The sequence below is a fragment of the Delphinapterus leucas genome, chromosome 2 (genome assembly GCF_059928025.1).
Source record: "Delphinapterus leucas isolate spDelLeu-1000000601 "Yukka" chromosome 2, BTC_Dleu_Yukka2, whole genome shotgun sequence".
NCBI lineage: Eukaryota > Metazoa > Chordata > Mammalia > Artiodactyla > Monodontidae > Delphinapterus > Delphinapterus leucas.
The window spans coordinates 53938087-53958448 of record NC_143130.1 but is presented as its reverse complement, the minus strand read 5'-3'; the positions used below and the strand labels follow the sequence as shown (position 1 = coordinate 53958448).

The window sequence follows — 20362 nt, the reverse complement described above, 5'->3', positions numbered from 1 at the left end:
TGTAGAAGAAGAAAATGAGTCCATCACAGAAACCAAGTCTGCATGGAAGCAAAGGAAATCTCACTTCTGAGAACACAATGAGAAGCATGGAGGACAGGACTGAGAAAAATGAGCAAAGCAAAATGGAAACAAAGAATCAGAAGGATAAGAGATTAAATGAGCACTATGGAAAAAAAAGGGGGGTCAAACACAAATAATTTGGTATCCCTGAAAAAAGAACACCAAACAAATTGATAAGTATATATATATATATATTTAAGTCTAATAATAATAATATAGCTTTGTGTCCCAGGAAGAAGTTACACAAAACTATGAATAGCCTAACAGTTATTAGATTTTAGAGTTAAGAATCTTTTGAGTACCTGATCCAAATTTTAGGTAAGCTAATAAAGGGAAAACATCAGATTGGACTCAGACTTTTCCACACTAGCATTCAATGGAACAATTCAAATAATAGCCTCAGAGAAAGAAAGTGTGACTCAAGGATCTTATACCAGCCAAACTGGTATTCAAGTATCAGGATAATGAACAGTATTTTTTTTTCAATATATTACAATTCAGAAACTGTAATTTTCTTTGAGCCCATCTCAAAGAGAACAAACTTGAGGAAAGCAGGAATTTATCGGAAAAGCTGGAAAAAAGACACATAGTAAACATTAATTTTTAGAACTAAAACTAAAACAACTGCAGGAATTATCTTAGAGACCAAAAGATAAATGTCATAAACTAATACAATGTAGGAATGATTCAGTAAAAGTTGAAGAGGGGTGTAAGAGAGTGGAGGGTGGTATACTTATGCTGATTTCCTCATCTTTTAATATCCAGAGATTAAAATATTTTACTTACAGCTAAGTCACATAATAGAAATATAAATATAATTAAAGGTTTACAGGAAAACATCAGAATAAAAAAGAAATAACAATGAACTAAAATGTATTGGTGAAGGAAAAACAAGACTGAGATACCGACCCACACACCATGTTAGCCATGACAAGTGTGATTACAGTTAAACTGCTCTGAAGTCTTTGTATTGTTTGGGAGAAAAACAATATGATGATCTCAGTAGATGCAAAAACGCACTTGATTAACTTCAATACCTCTTCATAACAAAAGCTCTTAACATACTAGGGTAAAAGAAAACTTCCCTAACCTGATAAATGATACCTATCACATTCTCACTGCTGACATCATTTTCAGTGGGAAAACTCTGGAGGCGTTTCTCCAACATCATGAATAAGACAAGGATGCCACTATCTCATGTGGCATACGACGTGGTTTTGTAAGTTCCAACCAGAATGGTGAAAGGAGAAGAAATCCAAAGCATAAAGATCAGAAAGGAAGAAACAAAACTGTCATATGGGCACATTTCAGTTAGTTACATAGAAACCTAGCCAAAAAATAACAAATTATTGTAAACGATAAGAGTGTTAGAAAGACAGCCAGCTACAGGATGTATCTTATCAGATCAATCTACTTTCTACTATATCCTTTTATAACTTTTGAATTTTACACCTTGGGCACACATTGCCTAGCAAAACTCTTTAATTATTTTAAAGTTACCCCTGATCTTTTAAAACCATATATAATACCCTATTGGCATAAAATGATGTGTGTATGTTTATATGCATTAAGGGATGCTGAAAAGGCTGGTCATCAAAAATATGGGTAATTTTCTTGGTGCTATGTTGTATAGGTTGGTTTTAGTTTTTCCCCTTTTGTGGTTTGGATTATCATGTACTATATTTATAATGAAAATAAAGCCATTTTTACTATGAGAAAATGAGGAAATAAACTCCTCAAAATAGATATTTCCATAATCTCTACATACCTGGGCCCAGAAATCTCTCATTTTTAAAACTCCCCTGCTGATGTTGATGATCACGTTTGGGAACCACAAGGGTAGGATTTATCATCTGATTTGGTATCATCATCTAAATCACTGAAGCAAATGCACATTACCTTTGTCTAAAACCCAAATGTAAGCCAAAACAAAATGATTACCAGCCTGCATTTCAGAATCTCACCATTGTGTTGGGCTCGTTAATTGACACAGTTGCCCAGTTAACCAGGCATCAGCCAGCCCCTGACCTCCTCCCTGGCAGCCTCAATCATTTCCTCCTGAATCTTTGCTAACCACCTGCCATTCTGGGCACATGTGGGGTCAGAGCATGGGCAGAAGGCCCTGGCCTCTGAGGGACCCCATTATACTTGGAAATACTCAAGGAAATGGACAAAAGTACATACTGCGACGGTTGCAGAAACACCCAAACGGCACTGAAAGCAGGAAATGGTACCCAGTATTGAGGCAGTGGTTTTGTCATAGGGCAAGTAGCCTAGCTTCTGGTGTCATCCCATGGAATCAGGAAAAAGTTCAAAGTACAGCAAAGAGTGAAGGAATCCAATAGACGACACAGCCAGGGGCACTCTACACCCGTGCTCTGGGGAGGTGCTCTTCACAAAGAACTCCAGGCTCTTAGTTTGCTAGGGCTGCTGTAACCAAGTACCACAAACTGGGTGGCATAAACAGGAGACACCTATTGTCTCACAGTTTTGGGGGCTAGTAGTCTAGATCAAGTTGTCAGCAGGGTTGGCGCCTCGTGAAGGTGAGGAAGAATCTGTCCCGTGCCTCTCTTCTAGCTTCTGGTGGTTTTCTGGCAGTCTCTGGCTTGTAAGATGCATCATCTCGATCTCTGCTTCATGTTTACATGGCGTTCTCCGTGTGCACATGTCTGGGTCCAGATTTCCTCTTTTTATAAGTATACCAGTCATATTGGATTAGGGGCCCACCCTACGCCAGTATTACCTCATCTTAACTAATTACATCTGTAGCAGCCCAATTTCCAAGTAAGGTCACATTCTGAGGTCCTGGGGTTTAGGACTTCATCATATGGATTTGGGGGTGGGAGGACACAGTTCAACTCATAATACATGCAAGTGGTGCTCTCTGGAATTTGGGCAGCCAGGAGATTCTGGCCCTAGCACACTTCTTGACTGTCTTGATTTCTCAGAGCTCTGCAAGCCTGCGGGCTCTGAAATTACCATGGGGGTGCAGCAGTGTGGGTTTTGGTGGGGGGGTGCTGCGGAGCCTCTGATGGAGGGTAGAGGTCTGGTCGGCTCACCTGTGTGTTATCTGTCACTACAGGTTATATTGAAGCTGCTATCATTCCAGCTGGAGCTCGAAGGATTCGCGTGGTGGAAGATAAACCTGCCCACAGTTTTCTGGGTAAAACAAAAAATGGTTTGACTCATAGTTTATGTTCTGAGCATTGATTCGGACAATCAGGCTGCTAATTTGGTTCAGCAAAATGCTGAAGCGGTGCTCTCAAGCCATTGGTTTTATACCCATATTTTAGGTGTAATGCTATGAGTAATCAGCATGGACCAAACAGTGCTGTCATATTTGGCTCAAGTGCAGCCATCCCCAAGGTAGATGAGGGGCGAGGGGAAGGGGTGAGTAGGAACCACCAGCTTCGGACAGGAAAGCGGGTGACAGAAGAGTGAGTGAAAGAAGTTGTGAGGAATTGGGATAGCCTAAGTCCCCCAAAGTAACCCCAGGAGAGCTCAGGTAGCCCTGCCCCCTCCTCCCAACTCTTTTACCTGCCTCCCATCCACCTGTGTCCTGGAGTCCATAATGGCCGCTGCTGTTCCTGCTGCCAGCCTAGGACCTTGCTGTCCTTCGGGTTGACATCCATGTCAGTTTTCATCAGCCCTGTCTGTGGTTTGCTCCACCTCCCCGGCATGGACGCTGGCCCAGTCCCGCCTGGCACTGTTCTCTGAAACTGTCCCAGCTGTTGTTCTACAACTAGAACAATGCTCGTAAATGCTTTCCGAAATTGGGCCTTGTGCTGCTCTCGGCACCTTCTTCAAAGTGATGGCCTTTTTACTAAATTCTCAAAGAGTCCCCCTCCTTTCTGCCCACCTCAGGAAATTTGGTCAAGTTTACCAGCATTTGCTTCAGAGCCCCATCACCCAGTGTCACCCCCAAAGTTAGCCTTTCCAACTGGTACACTGGCCCTCCCAGACCTGGAGATGACATTCCTGCTCCCCAGAAGCACTGGGCCTCTGTGGGAGTCTGACATCACCTTTGACCCTTATCATATTCAAAAATCATGATCCCAGCATCTCAGGTGCTGGGGCAATTCCAAGGTCGGCTTACTGGCCCTTCCATAAAGCACCAGTAGGTGCCCTGCAAATGAGTTCCTCAGCTTCCAGTCCTGCCCTCCGAGACTTCCCAGCACTGTTCCTCCAGCCCAAGGTATCTGGTGAAAATGGGAACATTATTTTTACTTCTATGTTTCTGCGTGATACAAGAATGACAGAGGGATGTCAGAATCTCTTAGATCACTCAACACCTAATTCCTGTAGTAAAAATGACTTTTCACTGGAACCCATCTTAGGGCCAACAAATAACAACTAGTGGATGGTGCCCGGGGAGCCAGCTCTCACGGTGGTCCCTCTCCGCTCCTGAAGCCTGGGGGCCACACATTCCAATAATAACAGTGACATCGACGTTGTGACTCCCAGTCATTGAGCCCTGCTCTGCTTTGCAGACCTGACCCCTAACCCCACAATGTACTGCAGAGAATTGACGTGCCTATTTCACAGAGGACGAAAATGAGGCTCTAGGAGTTCAGCAGCTTGTCCAAGCTCCTCACTGCAGCTGGGTCTGCTGCAACTCATGGAGCCTCCCAGAATTGCTCTGAGGTGTCAGTCACGGCCAGAGATGGAGTGGGGACGATTTTTCACTGGAGAACATATGTTAAACCTGCCCATTGCTACTGCTTTGGTGTGTGGATTTCAGAGAAGCAGATGTCCATCCCGAAGAGATTGGTTGAATGTCTCAGGATGAATTCTCAGCTCCCCAGAAGCACTGGACCTCCCTGGGAGGTTGGAGCCAGCCTCTGTCCTCTTATCTGGAAATCGCAGGGTCTGGTGTGTGCACAAGGGAAATCCGAAGGTGGTCCATGCTTGTTACGTTTCTAAAGTTAGCTCAACAAGCCTTGTTTCCACTCGGGGCTGGGTGCTTTGGAAGTCAACCCTGTGTAACTTTGAATTACTCTCACATTGCGGGAGCAGTTCCTAAAGAATTCACCCCACCTACCTTCAACCCATGCTGCCTGGCTTTCTGCTCAAAACCACCTGGAACAGGAAATGCCTCTGCAGTTTGCATCCATAGCTGAGAGCAGAGCTGGCAGAACTCCGAGTGGAAATAAAAGGAGCTGACTCAATGCCAGGATTAGAAGTAGGTTGAACGTGGGTCAAGTCTTCCAGTGGAATCCAGGAGGGAGAGAGACAGAAAGGAGCCTGGCTTCTTCACAGCGCCATGCAGGGAGTGGGCATGCAGACAGGATCCGAGCTCTTGTGCCTGCCCCCAGGCAGCTCCAGAGAGGAGCCGAGCCAGCCCAGCAGGAATGCCCCCTCCCTGCTCCCTGGAAAGGCTCAGGATCTCTCACAGTGCCGGGAACTGCAGGGACATTGTATAAATGTCCACAGAGAGATAGAAGGGCCCTGAGGGAAACAGACGGTCACCATATGACCTCACATTCCAGGCCATTGAGGAGGTTTGGTTCTGCTGTGGTAGCAAGGGAGAGCGTGTGCCATCTTCATCCCTGCAGAAGTCTCTCCAGCTGTTGAGAGGCTTCTGAGGGCTCCTAAGCAACACACACAAAAGCAAGTGCTGCTATATTTGTGACAGGGTTTAAAACATCCACCCTCTGACTGAGGCAGGATCAGCAAGTGAAAATATCCTCCCCAGCAAATCAGAACTACAGACGTTACAGATAGAATCAAGTCGCTCAGGAATTCCCTTTGTTCTTAACTTTATATTTCCCTATCAAAGCAGAGCATTTGTAATCATCTTAATGGCCCCTGTTGAGTTTCTAGGCCTAAAAATTCTAATTTCAAATATAAACTAATCTCAAAATACTTACAGACGAAGGGGGCTTGCACATACCATTGATGCCAAAGGATGGAGAGGAACGGGAATTTCTGGGGCCCAAAACTTATTTAATTTGGGAGGCCTTCTTTTTTTTTTTTTTTTTTTTTGCGGTATGCGGGTCTCTCACTGTTGTGGCCTCTCCCGTTGCGGAGCACAGGCTCCGGACGTGCAGGCCCAGCGGCCATGGCTCACGGGCCCAGCCGCTCTGCGGCATGTGGGATCTTCCTGGACCGGGGCATGAACCCGTGTCCCCTGCATCGGCAAGCGGACTCTCAACCACTGCGCCACCAGGGAAGCCCGGGAGGCCTTCTTTACGGGAAAGAATACGCTACGTATAGGGCCTTGGAAAGGACTGGTGCACGAGAGGGGCCCCGGAGCTTCGGCCTCCCTGGCTCTCACAGACCCTGCTCTGTGAAGCTTGCTCCGGGGTGGAGGCCGCTACAGATGGGCCAGGAGTGACCTGCACACTCTCTCTTTGGGGCTGACATGGCCCCACAAGGTGGTTTTCTCATCAGACTCCACATTGAACCTATCAATTCACTGTCAGTGATGTTCAGATCTTGATGTTCCAACAGACCTTCTGAGGCTGCAGTCTTACCCTTTTGAAGGGATGTCAGGTGCTAAACTCCAATTTTAGCAGGAAGTTCTGATTTCTCAGCATGGACCACGGCAACCTGCAAATTTTGAATCCTGCTGACTAAATGACTCACCCCAGAGTCAACAGGCTTGCAGCGATCCCCATGATTCTTGGAACTGCTGGCCTGTTACTTATAATTCTGCCTCTGAGTTTTCATCCCACTGCAAAATGCATGAAGGGGTGTCATCATGATCACACTGTCCTGAGGAAGGGGCTCCAGCTTTCAGACGAGGGGTCAAGTGGCAGTTGTAAAGCTGAGACTGGGGTGCCTGGAAGTTTGCGGCCATCGTGCAGATGGCGGCCGCAGAGCTTGGACAAGCAAAGTAGATGCTTTCTGGAACCATGAGAGCCCCGACCCCGACCACACACATACCCTGAGGCTGTGACAGTATGAGATTTTGCCAATTCAGCAGCCCCAGGCCAAGACCTGGGGGTCAGGTGACTGCAAAGACAGGTGACTTCAGAAGTCCTGGGAGTGCCCAGCAGCGGTATGTGGATGGGAGAGGTCACGGTTCGCATCTCTTCCCATCTCTGCCTTCACAGAGCTCACGTGGATAACTTGAAACCTGTCATGTGGGCACATTTACACCTTGCATAGTGACAAGCACTATAAATCTAGGCTGCTTTCCCCAGAGAGCCTGCCACCAGCACTGCACTGTCTGGCGTGTTCCTCCCCATCCTGCTGCTGGCCTTTTCTGGAAGAGCCGGTGAGCCACTGCCTGCCTCTCTCATTTGCCCTCCCCCCTTCTCTGACCGTACTCACTCCTCCACGGCCTCACCCACCCACCCTGCGGGCCGCCTCCTGAAATGTCGCCTCCCCCAACCCCTACTGCCAAGCAGGACACTCCCCTGGTGGTGAGAGGGTGGCATGCCACCAGGCCCAGCAGGGTCTTCTTCTGTCCCCTGTGTCACTCACAGCGAGTGCCTCTGCCGGCAGAAGTGGGGCTTCCCCAGGCGGCCCTCACACCTCTGCGCGGCATTTCTGTGGATGGGTTTATGATCGGCCCCAGGTGTGCCCTCCTGCACTTTTTCCAGTCCTTCCCACCCTTGACCTCACAGGTGTTTGACTTTTGGCACGGAGGCAGGGTGGTTTTCCGTTTATAATCCAATAAAGTCCTTTTAGAGCACCTTAGCAACAAGGCCAAGTGAGAAAGAGCTGCGCATCCTGAACAAAGCGCCGGACAGGAGCGGGGCCCAGGAGAGCCTGGATAGAGTATACCAGGCCTTCTGAATCTCAGGGGGTACTAAGCTGACATTAGTGAGGATCCTAGCGTGATTTCTAGGAATCCATACTAGTAATTTTCTTTCTCAGCCTGCCCTGGCCCCATCATGGTTAGTAATTTTTAAAAACCAACCTCCAAATGTGACATGTGAAAGCTAAACCCAGTTCTCAGTTTCTGTGTTATTGGCTTCAGACACTGCTGGATCCAGGGGCTTAAAATGATATCATGGGAAATAGAGTCTCTGTCCTGGCACTGCTGTCCTTTCTCAGTTGACTTTAATCTAGGGACCTCTTGCCACGTACTGGCAAGACTTATATCAAGTCTCTGGGCAACCTGTGGAAAGAAAGCTCCTTCTTCCCAAGGTGAATGAAAGTCTTAGAATTGACTCTTACCTTCCAGGGTTGGGTGATGGACGCAGTCCTGGAGCTGGGGTGGAGTTTGGGGTCAGCCCCACGTGACTGGGGGAAGAACACATCCCCAGTAGCTCTCTGGGTGTTGTTACTTGCAGAAGGAGAGAGAGATGGCAGGCAGCAGCACACTAGATGCTCACAGAAGCCCTAAGACAGAACAAGGCCAGGGCCCAGCCTAGGGCACTGAATGCAGGAGTCGACTGGGGCACACGCATGGACTGAGACAGGAGGAGAGGATCACCCCAATGTGCCCCTGGTCTCTGTGTGGGAAATGGGTTCTGTGGGGTGACCCCAGTATGACGGGGGTCAGCAGACAGCTTTACAGAAACTCATTCTGCTCGTCTCTCTGATTCTCAGTTTCAAGGGTTCTCAACATGCTTGTGTCCCCACCCCAATGACAATGACAGTGAGCCTTCTCTTTCCTTCTCCACCTCCATAGCCCCTCTCTGTCACCTCCTCTTCCCAATCAGACTTCCAGTATTCCTTCACCTTCCACTTGCTTCTCCACATGGGGCAGGGCACCTTTCTCCCTCCACCACCCTGCACAGAAACTGAGCTTAACAAGGAGGCAAGAAGCAACAGCCCAAGCTGCCCACACGCTCCAGGCCACCTCTTCTCCCTGCTTTTCTTTCAGTCTCAGCTCAGGGCTCCTCCTTCAGAAGCCCTTCCCCACCTGCCCCAGCCTCTGCCCACACGACTGTGCACGGGCCCCAGACTGGCCTCTGTCACTGAGCTTCTGGAAGTGTATCGTGTTTATCTGTCTTCTCACCAGTCTCCCTTTCAAACATTGAGCTCCCAAGGGCAGGAGCTGTGCCTCCATCACCAGCTACAAGGCCCTCAGATAAAGGTGAGGGATTGGTGTAGGGATGTGTCTGCTCCCTGTGCTTCCCTGACTTGTTTTTACTGAGGCTTTTCTTTTTTTTATTTAATTTATTTATTTTTGGCTGTGTTGGGTCTTCGTTGCTGCACGCAGGCTTTCTCTAGTTGCGGTGAGCAGGGGCTACTCTTCGTTGTGGTGTACGGGCTTCTTGTTGTCGTGGCTTCTCTTGTTGGAGAGCACGGGCTCTAGGTGCACGGGCTTCAGTAGTTGTGGCTCGCAGGCTCTAAAGTGCAGGCTCAGTAGTTGTGGCCCACGGGCTTAGTTGCTCCATGGCATGTGGCATCTTCCTGGACCAGGGCTTGAACCCGTGTCCCCTGCATTGGCAGGCGGATTCTTAACCACTGCGCCACCAGGGAAGCCCCTACTGAGGCTTTTCTTAAAGGTGTCTCTTCCCTCATTTGTTTGTCTGCTACTTCCCACCAGCCCGTACTGATTCTGAAAACCAGATTTACCTATGCATGTGCAAGAAACAATTTTCCAAACCTTCAGAGAAATTGAAAGAACAATGAACACCCATACAGCTTTAGCCTAGATACCTGAGTAGCTAACATGACCAAATGTATTTTTAGGGTATTAGTTCACTGGAAGCTGTGGAAAACCGTAAGTTTAGTTATTTTTATGAAGGTATGTAGAACGTGAGACACCCCCTACAGCAATTTGAGCTTGGAATTTGTTCTCTTTGAGAATATGACATTTGCACATTTCAGTGTCTGTCATAAAACTCTAGACTGATGCTATAACCTAAAGAATGTGGGAGCTTGGTGTGTTTAGGTTCAGGTCTCCACATGACAACGTAATAGCTGTGTGACTTTAGGCAGGTTACTTAACCTCTCTGTGCCCCCATTTCCACATCTGTGAAAAAAGGAAAATAATCCTTTACCTTAGAGAGTTGTTGGGAAGGTTAAATGGGTAAAAGCATATGGAGGAGCTAAACCAGAGAATGTGCCCCTTAAATGGGGACTTGCAGGCAGTGGCTGAGTAAGAGAAATAGGCTCAGAAATTGTGAGTATCCCAACAGTCTCACTTCCTTCCAGTAGCCAGGAAATCTCGATAGTAGGCAGAATTTCTTGAAGGGAAGCATTCGATTCTAAGTGGTAGAGCTTTCTCTTTTCGAAGCCTTCCCTGGAGTCCTGTAATCCCCAGCCACTCACTGGGCAGCCACCCTGAGTATGAACCCCCTCCTGGAAGCCATCCTGCTGGAAAGCAGCCCTTCCCAGGTCCCTCGGTTTCTCTTGGTGGTTCCTGTAAGCACAGAGTCCTGAGCATGCACCTCCCCCTTACTGGCCAGGAGAGCCTGCTGGGACCATTGTGTCCTGCAGACGAGGAAGCGGAGGCCAGCATCCCCCAGCTGCTTGTGGCCTGACCAGGACTGGACCCACCAGGTCCTAACCCAGCCAGGGGCTCGTGGACTCAGGGTTAACCGAAACCACTTTTGGGTTTCAAGTCTCATTATCCAAAATTGGTATTAAATGTGGGCATTTTATTAATATTTCTGGCCTCATAAGCAGAGAGTAGGGAATGGGATAGAACCTGATTTCGCTGATTATGGGTTGAGCAGGGTCCCAAGGTGATTGAGAGCATCTGGTTCTCAGGGGACTCTAGCTGCACTGGCAGAGAGCATGGCATTGGACTTGGGGTGCACGGAAAGTTTTATTTTTTGAGTGACGTAAAGACTTAACTGTCACCCATTTTCATTTGCCACCTCCTCCAAAATGCCAGAGTAGGTTCTAGTTATTTCTTTCTTTCCTAAATAACAAAACAGCACAAAAAAACAGAATTTCACTGCAGAATGCTTCCTCATGAGAACCACATGACTCTAAAACCTAAGTGAGGAAACAACAAAGAAAGTCACTGGTGAGCACTCAGATAATAATAGCTTGTGTGGAAAACCAAATCTTTGCTATGGCCAATCAGCAAGATGTCGATTCCTTGTCAGTTCCAACACACTTTGTACAGAGTGTGAGAGAGCAAAATGTGAACCCAGCAAAGGCCACAAAGCTGAGGGTGGGAGGGCCCCCACCACCCACAAGACATCAGCTCACTGTTACTGCCACGCCTGTAGGCGGCTCAGGCTTCCAGACACTCTTGTTTGGTAGAATGACACTTGTTTCTTGAAGGAGCATCTGCTTTACTAATCCAGGGCTATCAAATCCTTGAGGGGCATTGGAGTTACGCTGCCCTCTAAAAAGCCCCAGGTGGGTAAGAGTAAAATGAAGGATGAATTTTGCTAAAGCTACAAACCCTGTTTTGTAGCCTTGGACACATTAAAATAGAATCTGTTCATCCGGTGGAAAACCCCCTACTCTGTAAATCTCGTGAAATGTGATTGGGCTGTGGCTGTCTCCATTCTCTGGCGCTCCTCCCCGCATCCCCCACGGAGTGAGCTGATTCTGAGACAGCGGCCCATGCTCAAGAGGTGCAGGAGTCACGACAGCTCTCTCTCGGAGGGTCCTGGGGTCAGGAGCTGTTCTCTCCCTGTGAGCCAGGCTTCTGTTCTCAAAGAAAGCTTCCTTTCTCTCACTGCAGGCCTCCCTCTTCTCCCCTGTGGAGATAGAGAGTGAGACCTCTAACCCACCGCTCAGGACACCCTGACTCCCCCTATTCCATGGTGTTCCATTTTCTTTCTAGCTCTCAAAGACTCCAGCAAGAGATCCATCAACAGTGACTGGAAGATAGAGCTCCCCGGAGAGTTCCAGATTGCAGGCACGACCGTCCGCTATGTTAGAAGGGGCCTGTGGGAGAAAATTTCCGCCAAGGGACCAACCAAAATGCCTCTGCATTTGATGGTAATTTGCCGTGCTTTTGCATTTGTCTTGAGACCGCCGGCTCCAAGAGGTCTACCAGTTGACTTGTTCCCTGAGACCCTGTAGGCAGGAGGCACACCTGGTTCCTGGTGGTTTGCCTGGCCACCTGCTGCTCAAGTCTCTCTCTTGGTCTTTTCTTATCTAATCCCTTTGCCACATGCTTCAAAATTCTGCCCTCTCAAAATTTTGCCCTAGCTCTTTACTGGCAGAACTCCCATCTTTTCCAAAAGGAACCACCTCCAGGAAGGAAATGCTTAGCCATGTGGCCGCCAGGGAGACTTGACATTATTAAGCAGACAGCCCCACTCACAGTCTATGTTTTTGTTTTTTTTTTGCGGTATGCGGGCCTCTCACAACTGCGGCCTCTCCCGTTGCGGAGCACAGGCTCCAGACGCACAGACCCAGCGGCCATGGCCCACGGGCCCAGCCGCTCCACGGCACGTGGGATCCTCCTGGACCGGGAAACGAACCCGTGCCCCCTGCATCGGCAGGCGGCCCCCAACCGCTGCACCACCAGGGAAGCCCCACAGTCTATGTTTTAATATCAGATGGCTTAGATTTGCCCCACAGTTTGTATATCCACATCGGAAACTACCTTTTGGAAATGAACTGTTGACACTGTTTCCAAACCAATACCACTCAGGTTTTCCAGACTTTGCTTGCAACAAGGATTCAGGAATCGAGGGAGAACCAGATTCTACAGGCCTATTCACTCCCCAGGTGGTCTCGAGAAATCGTGCAATCAGGCCAGATCAGGGCACTCTGGTCTTGTGTGTTGTCTCAGGGAGGACCCCATGCAAACCACTGAAACATCCGGTTATGCTGCCTTTTAAGAATATGAAAGATCTCCAGGGACAGGAATGCCACCGTTGCCTTCTCAGGGTTTAGGACTTCTCGTGACTAACTTTTGATAGCTTGTAATTATTGAATCCATGTCTCCTTCCAAAGAATGGGAGTTGTGACAGCTTGTGTGTCTGCAATCAAAGCACATTTTGTCCTCCTTGCCTGCCAAAGTCTCTACTTGGAAGTTCTTATCTCCCCATTAATTTGTGGTCACTGGCAACCTGCAGCTGTTCAAGATTAGGTGACACCCAAGAGATTCCCAGGCCACTTCCCAGGGACTCTCCTGAGGAGACCAGCTCTACGTGTGAGCAGCGATGTCACCCACAATGGCCCTAACCCTGTTACAATTTCTGATAAGAGTAAGGGGAGCCAGTTTCCACAGATGACATAAACTGTCCAGAAATCTATCAGTGCAACACTCCACACACTAAATCTACTGCAGGTATATACTTGCAAGTTGATTTCTGGGACCTAAGAACCGGTACCTAAATCATTTCTCTGTGATTAGATTGTTTCCTAATCTAAGTCATTGGAACAAATCCTCCTGTCCTGAGTTAAAAGCAGTCATTCAGAGGGACTAAAAGAGGAAGTAAAAGACAAGATAAAACCCAAGATAGCAGCATCACCTTTAGCATGTGAATTTGCTTTTCTAGCAAACACCAAGATGGGCCTATTTCCTTTCTTTCCCAAAAGCTTTCATAAACTGTGAGTGAATCGTCAGCCCATTAAAGCAAATGCACAGCCTGGATTCATTCAGACCATAATAAACAAAACTCTGGGAAAGCAATAACTACCACAGCTGAAGTTCCTGCCCTCTTGAACATTAATCACTTTTCTCTCTTGAAATATAATTGTTACTACCAGTTTTTAAACCTAGAAACGAGAGGAGCCCATCTGCCTCTGAAGGAAAATCCATTGTCCACTAACTGAGGTGTGCACATTGCTTGCAGAGTCAGGAGTGCCCGTAGAGCCACGGGGACCTGCATTTGAAAGCAATTATGCACACGCATACAAATTATACGTGGCTACAAAATTGCATGAAATTGGTTTCATATGGATTCTCAATTCACCAGTCTTATTCCCATACTGAGATAATAAAGATCTCTTTTAAAGCCTTTTTTTTTTTTTTTTTTTAAACTGGAGGCATTTTTCCAAATGCATTACTGCAAGTCTCTTTCTTGGAGAAGTGGATGTTTATTCAGTTTGGGCTGCTCTTAGCACCCCACCCCACCCCGCCTGCAACTGCAGCCCTTGGAGGGCTGGGAGATGCTTGGGAGGGAGGACGGCTCCTGTTGTCCAGCACACCGTCCACCTGGCCTCCCCAGGTCAGGTGGAGCACCCTCTGCCTCCAGCTCCTGCGGGCCGGCTCTCCCAGACCCCGAGCTGGAAGTGAAGTTGCTAGCTGCTTAGACCCAGGACTGCCCCCTGGTTCCAAGCGTAGCCTGAGGATATACCACCCACAGCCAGGCCACTTGAAGCTCCCACAAGAGTGCTTCTTTTGCACCATTATGTACACGTAGGGAAATAAAGCCAGTAGAGCACCTCTCTCTCTACAGGGCTAGAAACATGCATTACCAAACAAAGAGCAGGCCCTTCCAGTTCCCACTTACCAGGATTGCAGAACCAGGGGTCCCCAAGCTGCACGATGATGGCTCCCCTCCCCTCCCAGCTTTAAGCCCTGCGCCAGGCTGTGCCACCCCGTGGACATCATCATCGTCCTAGCTCCCATGGCGGCAGGAAGGCTCCTACATCCTTGACAGGCATCCCCAAGATTCCCCTGCAGGGGGCTGTGTCTACTCTTGAGCCTGCCTTACACATAGCAGTGACTGGTGCTCGGGGTGTGAAGAGTGGTGTTCATTTTCAAAGTAGAGTAACCCTACTTGTTCAGATGCCTGTTTGAGAAAAGCAGTATATTTGTGTCTTTCTCCCTGTAAGGGCAGCTTCGTGGGTGACTGTGGGAACGGGTACTTTGCTCTGCCTGGAGCAGCTCTCCATGTAAAGTGCAGTTAGAGCCCACAGATTTGCTAATCCCCAATCCCTCTTCTAAACCAGTCCTCTCTCCAGTGGAAAAGAGTAGAACTCCCTGCCGATGGTTTACATAGGCTCCTGCCCTGAATTTGAGTATCTAGGGAACCCAAGACTGAAATAAAGGTGTGCCCCTGGAATGAACCTGTTTTGAAACCCTGAAAAGAACAGGTTACCCCTGGTAGGGAGACAGCCACAGCATGGCTTGGCTTGCAAGTTCAGCAATCCTGGGAGCTTTCGCTTTATTTCAAAATGGTCTTTTATTTTGCTGCTGATCCAGGTGTTGTTATTTCATGACCAAAACTATGGAATTCATTACGAATACACCATTCCCGTAAACTACACTGCTGAAAATCAAAGTGAACCAGAAAAACCACAGGACTCCTTGTTCATCTGGACCCACAGCAGCTGGGAAGGTTGCAGTGTGCAGTGCGGAGGAGGTGAGCAGTAGGGTCATGGGCTCATGGGGTGTGGGTTTTTGTCAAACAGAGAAGTGAATTCAGGGCACTCCGTGGCGGGTGCACAGAGCCTTGGAAAGGCTGGCCACATAACCTGTATTTCCATGGAATGTAACCACATCCCACTGCAAATCTCTCTGCAGAACACTTGGGCAGAGTCTTCCAAACTCCTCCATGCCGGAGTTGTGCCCAGCTTTGCCTATGGCATGGGGCCCTTGGATGCTGATCCGAGTGGAGGTTTGGCCGATGAATGGTTGTGTCACAAGTGTGACAGGTGACCCTGGGAATGAATAGAACAGACTTCCATCTGTTGCTGTTTGATAGAGGGGCACTGGAAGATGTTTCTGACCCTCAAATACCCTTTCCTTTTTGCCCCAGTGGCCAATGGAAATACAGGGAAACCAATGGGACCAACAGTAATACAATGGAAAGAAAAAGTCCTCCAACTCCAGTGAAACGTTCAGAGCCTGAGTCCTGGCTTCATGATTTGCCTCCATATATTAGCAGATGATTTACTCTCTCTATACTGATCAGCCGTCATGCCCACTGCAGGGAGGAGACTCAAATACTGCAAAGATCAATATGAACAAAAGGCATGGTAGTCATTACTGTGTTGTTTAGGAGGAGCGGTTGGAAGCATTCTGAACTCTTAGCCAGCAGCCACCTTAGTACAGCGCACTCTATCACCCTGACGGGACACACAGGGGGTGATGGGGGATGGATGCAGGATGTGGGTGAATTTTGATGGACACAGAGTTAGAACAGAAGGTTGACCTGGATTCTGGAATGCCAACCCAGAGGGTGGGCTGGCAGGTGGGACCTGGGCATGGCCTCACCGACACTCAGTCCTGCGGAGCTGATGGCACCGACCTTTTCCACTGGGGCAGCTTGCTACAAAGTAAGTGTGGCCCAAATGGAAGAGTTAGCAGGCTCCGTTGGCTGGGGGGCAAGGGGGTACTGTTCTGCTGCTGTCGCTACTGGCATCCTTTTATGGCTCCCTGACTTCCAGCTCCCTGACCTGCAGTCCAAACAGAAATCTGGCTTGAGGCAGCTCCATGCTTTCTATGCTTACACAAGTTGAGGGCTCCATAATTTTGAGTCATTTCTTCATGACAAATTCCCCAGGAGACAGATTGATTTAGGAGTGTGGGATCCATATAGTCGTGCTTGACTTCCTGTTAATCTTTTATTATGACACTTCCCAAATAATAACAATAGGAATATAGCTAACATGAAGTGTTAACCCCTGCCAGGTTCTGTTCTAAGCATTTTATATGTATCAATTCATTTTAACCATCCCTAAAGCACCCTAAGGCATAGGGAAGTTAAGCGAGTCAGTCCAGTGGAGGAAACAAAGGCACAGAAACGTGAGGGCTAAGTAGCAATCCTGTGCTCACTGTGCTAGTAAGCCAAGTCCGAACCCAGACAGCCTGGCTCCAAAGGCCACCCTTCTAGCTCCCAATCATTCGCCCCCACTCCTAACAAAGTCATGGTCAGCTAGTGTGCAGGGTGCTTTGGGAACACCCAAAAGAATGACTACATCCAGCTGGGGTGACCGGTTAGTGAAGCTTCCCAAGAGCACGTGAGGCTTAGGCACGAGCGGCAGTTGATGGAGAGACAAATTCTCAGGTTGGGTCTGTGTCCTTCAGACTAGCCTTCCTGTTTCTCACTTCTCTCCAGCAAGTAGGAGTTCTGTAATAAGTAGCCATCATCTCTGGTGAGGGCTGATATACAGTTGTTTAATCAAGACCAGCTCTCCATAGACTTTAAACATCAAATGAACAGATAGAGATTGGCAATCTTTGTTGGAAATTAAAGACCCAAATCACAACTTTGACCTCAGTGAACCCCAAGCTTTCCAAGGACATGGCTGATCTAAAGTGTTGCTTCTTTCTGATCCTGTTCTAGAATCTTTCTCCTGCCCCATGCTGCCCCTGCCATGTCTTACACACCCTCATCCCAAAGATTATGGTTCTCCCTCTCTGACAAACAACAAGGCATTACAATAGTCACTTTAAATGACAAACTGATCAAAAGATGCACCGGAACACTCCTCCATAAGGTGAATGAATGGCCTTACCAGGTGTGTGTACCACGACCTCTCAGTTCTGTGTGGTTTGGTTTCCAGGGGAACGCAGAACCATCGTGTCCTGCACACGGATTGTTAACAAGACCACGACTCTGGTGAACGACAGTGACTGCCCTCAAGCCAGCCGTCCGGAGCCCCAGATCCGAAGGTGCAACTTGCACCCATGCCAGTCACGGTAAGGAGCTGTGTTCTCAAGCTTGGACCCTCCAGGGTAAAACAGCAACACCCATGAATGGGGGATGGTGATGCACAGTTAATACCACAGTCTTGGTCTGTGTTCCATTGTTGTTGCTGAGTGATTTCTGCTTGCTCAAAATACTGAATTTCTGGCTAAACCAGAACTTTGATAGAAATGTACAGTGCTCACTGGAAGGCATCTCATAGGGGGCGATTAAGACCATCTCGTGAAAAAAGAAATAGCCATCCCGCACACTTTCAACTGGTACATGTCAACTCCTGCAAATTACCGTGTCTTGGAGAAAAAGGAAATCAGTGTCATAGTATGAGCACCCGTGAGTAGGTGTACATAAGTTAGTGTTTGTGATTGGTCTATTTCAGTGGCTGAAATTAATGTCAGTAAGTTATTTGTTGTTTGGGATCCATCAGAACTTCTGTTTCCAACCCAAGCTTTCATGGCCGTGTACTTGTGTGCTCTGAAGTGAATTCTCTTGAGTTGTCAGCTGAGAAGAATTGTGTGAAATGTGTTCATCAGTTAAGCCTCCTTATTTCCACTTTAGTGGGTCTTTGCATCTGACTCTGTTATATTATGTAATATCACTGGCCTCCCGTTCTGCCCTGGGTTGAGGCGCATGGATTTTGTTTTGTGGTTCTGGGCATCAGGTTAGGCATGTTTAGCTTTTGTAAGGAGGCTGGACTTTTAACCTGGCAGTTTTTTGGGTTTCTTAAGCTTGATCCGTACCACTTGCCTGGTGAAAAGGTTTCACAAAGCATTTAGTTTTCGTGCTGACCCTCTTTTCTTTGTCAAACTGGTAAAATGTGTATGAATGAAAGTGGGAAGACAGGAAGGAAAGTGAGGTGAGACTTGTTTCATTGATTTTATGTGGTCCTTTTAAATTAAGAATGAAATCCTACCCTAATGCTGATGGCCATGAGGAACAGCTCACTTCTGCAAGTCCTGAGCATGCTGGGTGTGAACAGCCATCCAGCAAACCTATCAGCTGATTGGTCAATCTATCCATCAGTCAATCAATCACACACATGTGGGGCCAAAGAAGGAAGGACTTGCAAGCATGAAGACTTAAATAGCAGACAAACCACAGTCGCTTTTCCTGAAAGCAGAGACAGCTGGCTCTTGTGATATGATTAGAAAGGAGAATAAGTGACTCTAGAAGAGGAGAGGTCAGCATGGGTTCAAGGGCATGATTGAGCAAGAAAGTTCCTAGGAACCCATTCAAGAATCATATTTTATAGTCATTTATGTTTTTATATTGTTTTAGTATCAAAATATTTTTAAGTTATGCACAGAAATGAAATATATGAAACATGAAATCAGAGTTGCTCTGATTGAATTGAGATGTATATATAATGGGGAAGAGTAGCCCAGTGTACTCGGCCTTCCCCTCCTCTCACAGTAGGCCCACAGGACCTCTGTGAAACACCAAGGAATAAAGTTTAAAAACTGGCAGTCAATGATTCTGCTTCCCATAATGATGGAGTAGCTCGTATTGGACCAAACCTCAGTATTCTCCTAGAATGATACTCCAGAGCTGTGCTGATCAATATGGTAGCCACTAGCTAGTCCAAATCAAGATGTGTTATAAATGTAAAATACATACCAGACTTCAAAGATTTAATATAGAAAGATATTGTAAAATATCTTAATAATTTTTAATATTGATTACATGTTGAAATAATTACATTTTGAATACATTGGGTCAAATACAATATATTATTAAAATGTATTAATATGTTAAAGTCACCTGTTTCTTTTACTTTTTAAATATGGATAGTAGAAAATTAAAATTACATATGTGGCTCATGTTTTATTTCTATTGAACAGCACTGCTACAGATTAACATAACATGTACAATGTTCAGGATACAATTCAAAATTACTAGACATACAAGGAAACAGAAAAATGTGACCCATAGTCATGAGAGAAGGCAATTAATGGAAACTGACTCCAAAATGACATGTATGTTGGTATTAGCAGACAAGAATTTCAAAGCGGCTATTGTAATTATGCTCAAAGACATAAGGAAAAATATGATCATAATCAATGAACACATATGAAATCTTAGCAGCAAAAAGGAGACACTAAACAAGAACCAAATTTTAGGACTAGAAAATACAGTATCTGAAATTTTGAAAAAATCACTTGATGGGTCTAACAATAGAAATTATCCAATCTGGAAAATGGAAAGAAAAGATTGTTGATAATTTACCTGTGGGAAAATATCAACCATTTTAAATAAGTATAATTGGAATCACAGAAGGAGAGGAGAGGAAGAATGGACCAGAAAATCATCAATGAATTAAAAACAACCAAAAATTACCCAGAGTTAATAAAAGACGGAAGAGAGGTCACATCCTGAGTACTTCAGCTAGAGCCAGATGAATTCAAAGCTCCATAACAAAGCTCTCTAATCATTACACTAAGTGGGTTGATGAAACACCTTTATGATTTTGCCACCCATAGATTTTCTAGGAGAAGACTTTGTTGCACTGCAAAACTAACCAGAAAATCATGTAGAAAAACACCTACAGAAGAGTCACATGAACAAGCAAGAGTTAACAAAGGTGCAGACTCTACATATTGGTGCCATGGAGCTGCTCTAAGCTTGGACAAAGAACGTCGAGCTTGTGTGTGTGACTCCAGAGTGCTCACAGAACCCAGGCCTGCAGTCTCGCCATGTTTGAACACAAGTTCAAGCCAAACACACTTTAGATTAAAACTAACTTCAGAAGCACATTCTTAGTGTCTCCTTAGAACAAGGGTCAGCAAACTTTTACTGTAAAGGGCTAGATAGTAAATATTTTTGCTTTGTAGGCCATATTCGATCTCTGCTGTCTATTTTTCCTTTTGTTTTATAAT

General features: G+C 46.7%; 1 protein-coding gene across 3 annotated transcripts in view; it reads left to right on the top strand.

The window, feature by feature from the left end:
• The window catches only part of ADAMTS17 (ADAM metallopeptidase with thrombospondin type 1 motif 17), a 359591-nt gene that overhangs the window by 265546 nt on the left and 73683 nt on the right, over positions 1-20362 (top strand). For 2 of the 3 annotated variants that reach the window (XM_022598898.3, XM_089906891.1), the window contains 4 exons: positions 3143-3223; positions 11717-11874; positions 15041-15200; positions 17347-17482. In XM_022598898.3, the coding sequence (XP_022454606.1) occupies positions 3143-3223; positions 11717-11874; positions 15041-15200; positions 17347-17482 (535 nt within the window). The remainder of the gene's footprint in view (positions 1-3142; positions 3224-11716; positions 11875-15040; positions 15201-17346; positions 17483-20362) is intronic. The other variant, XM_089906892.1, reaches the window with a different exon arrangement.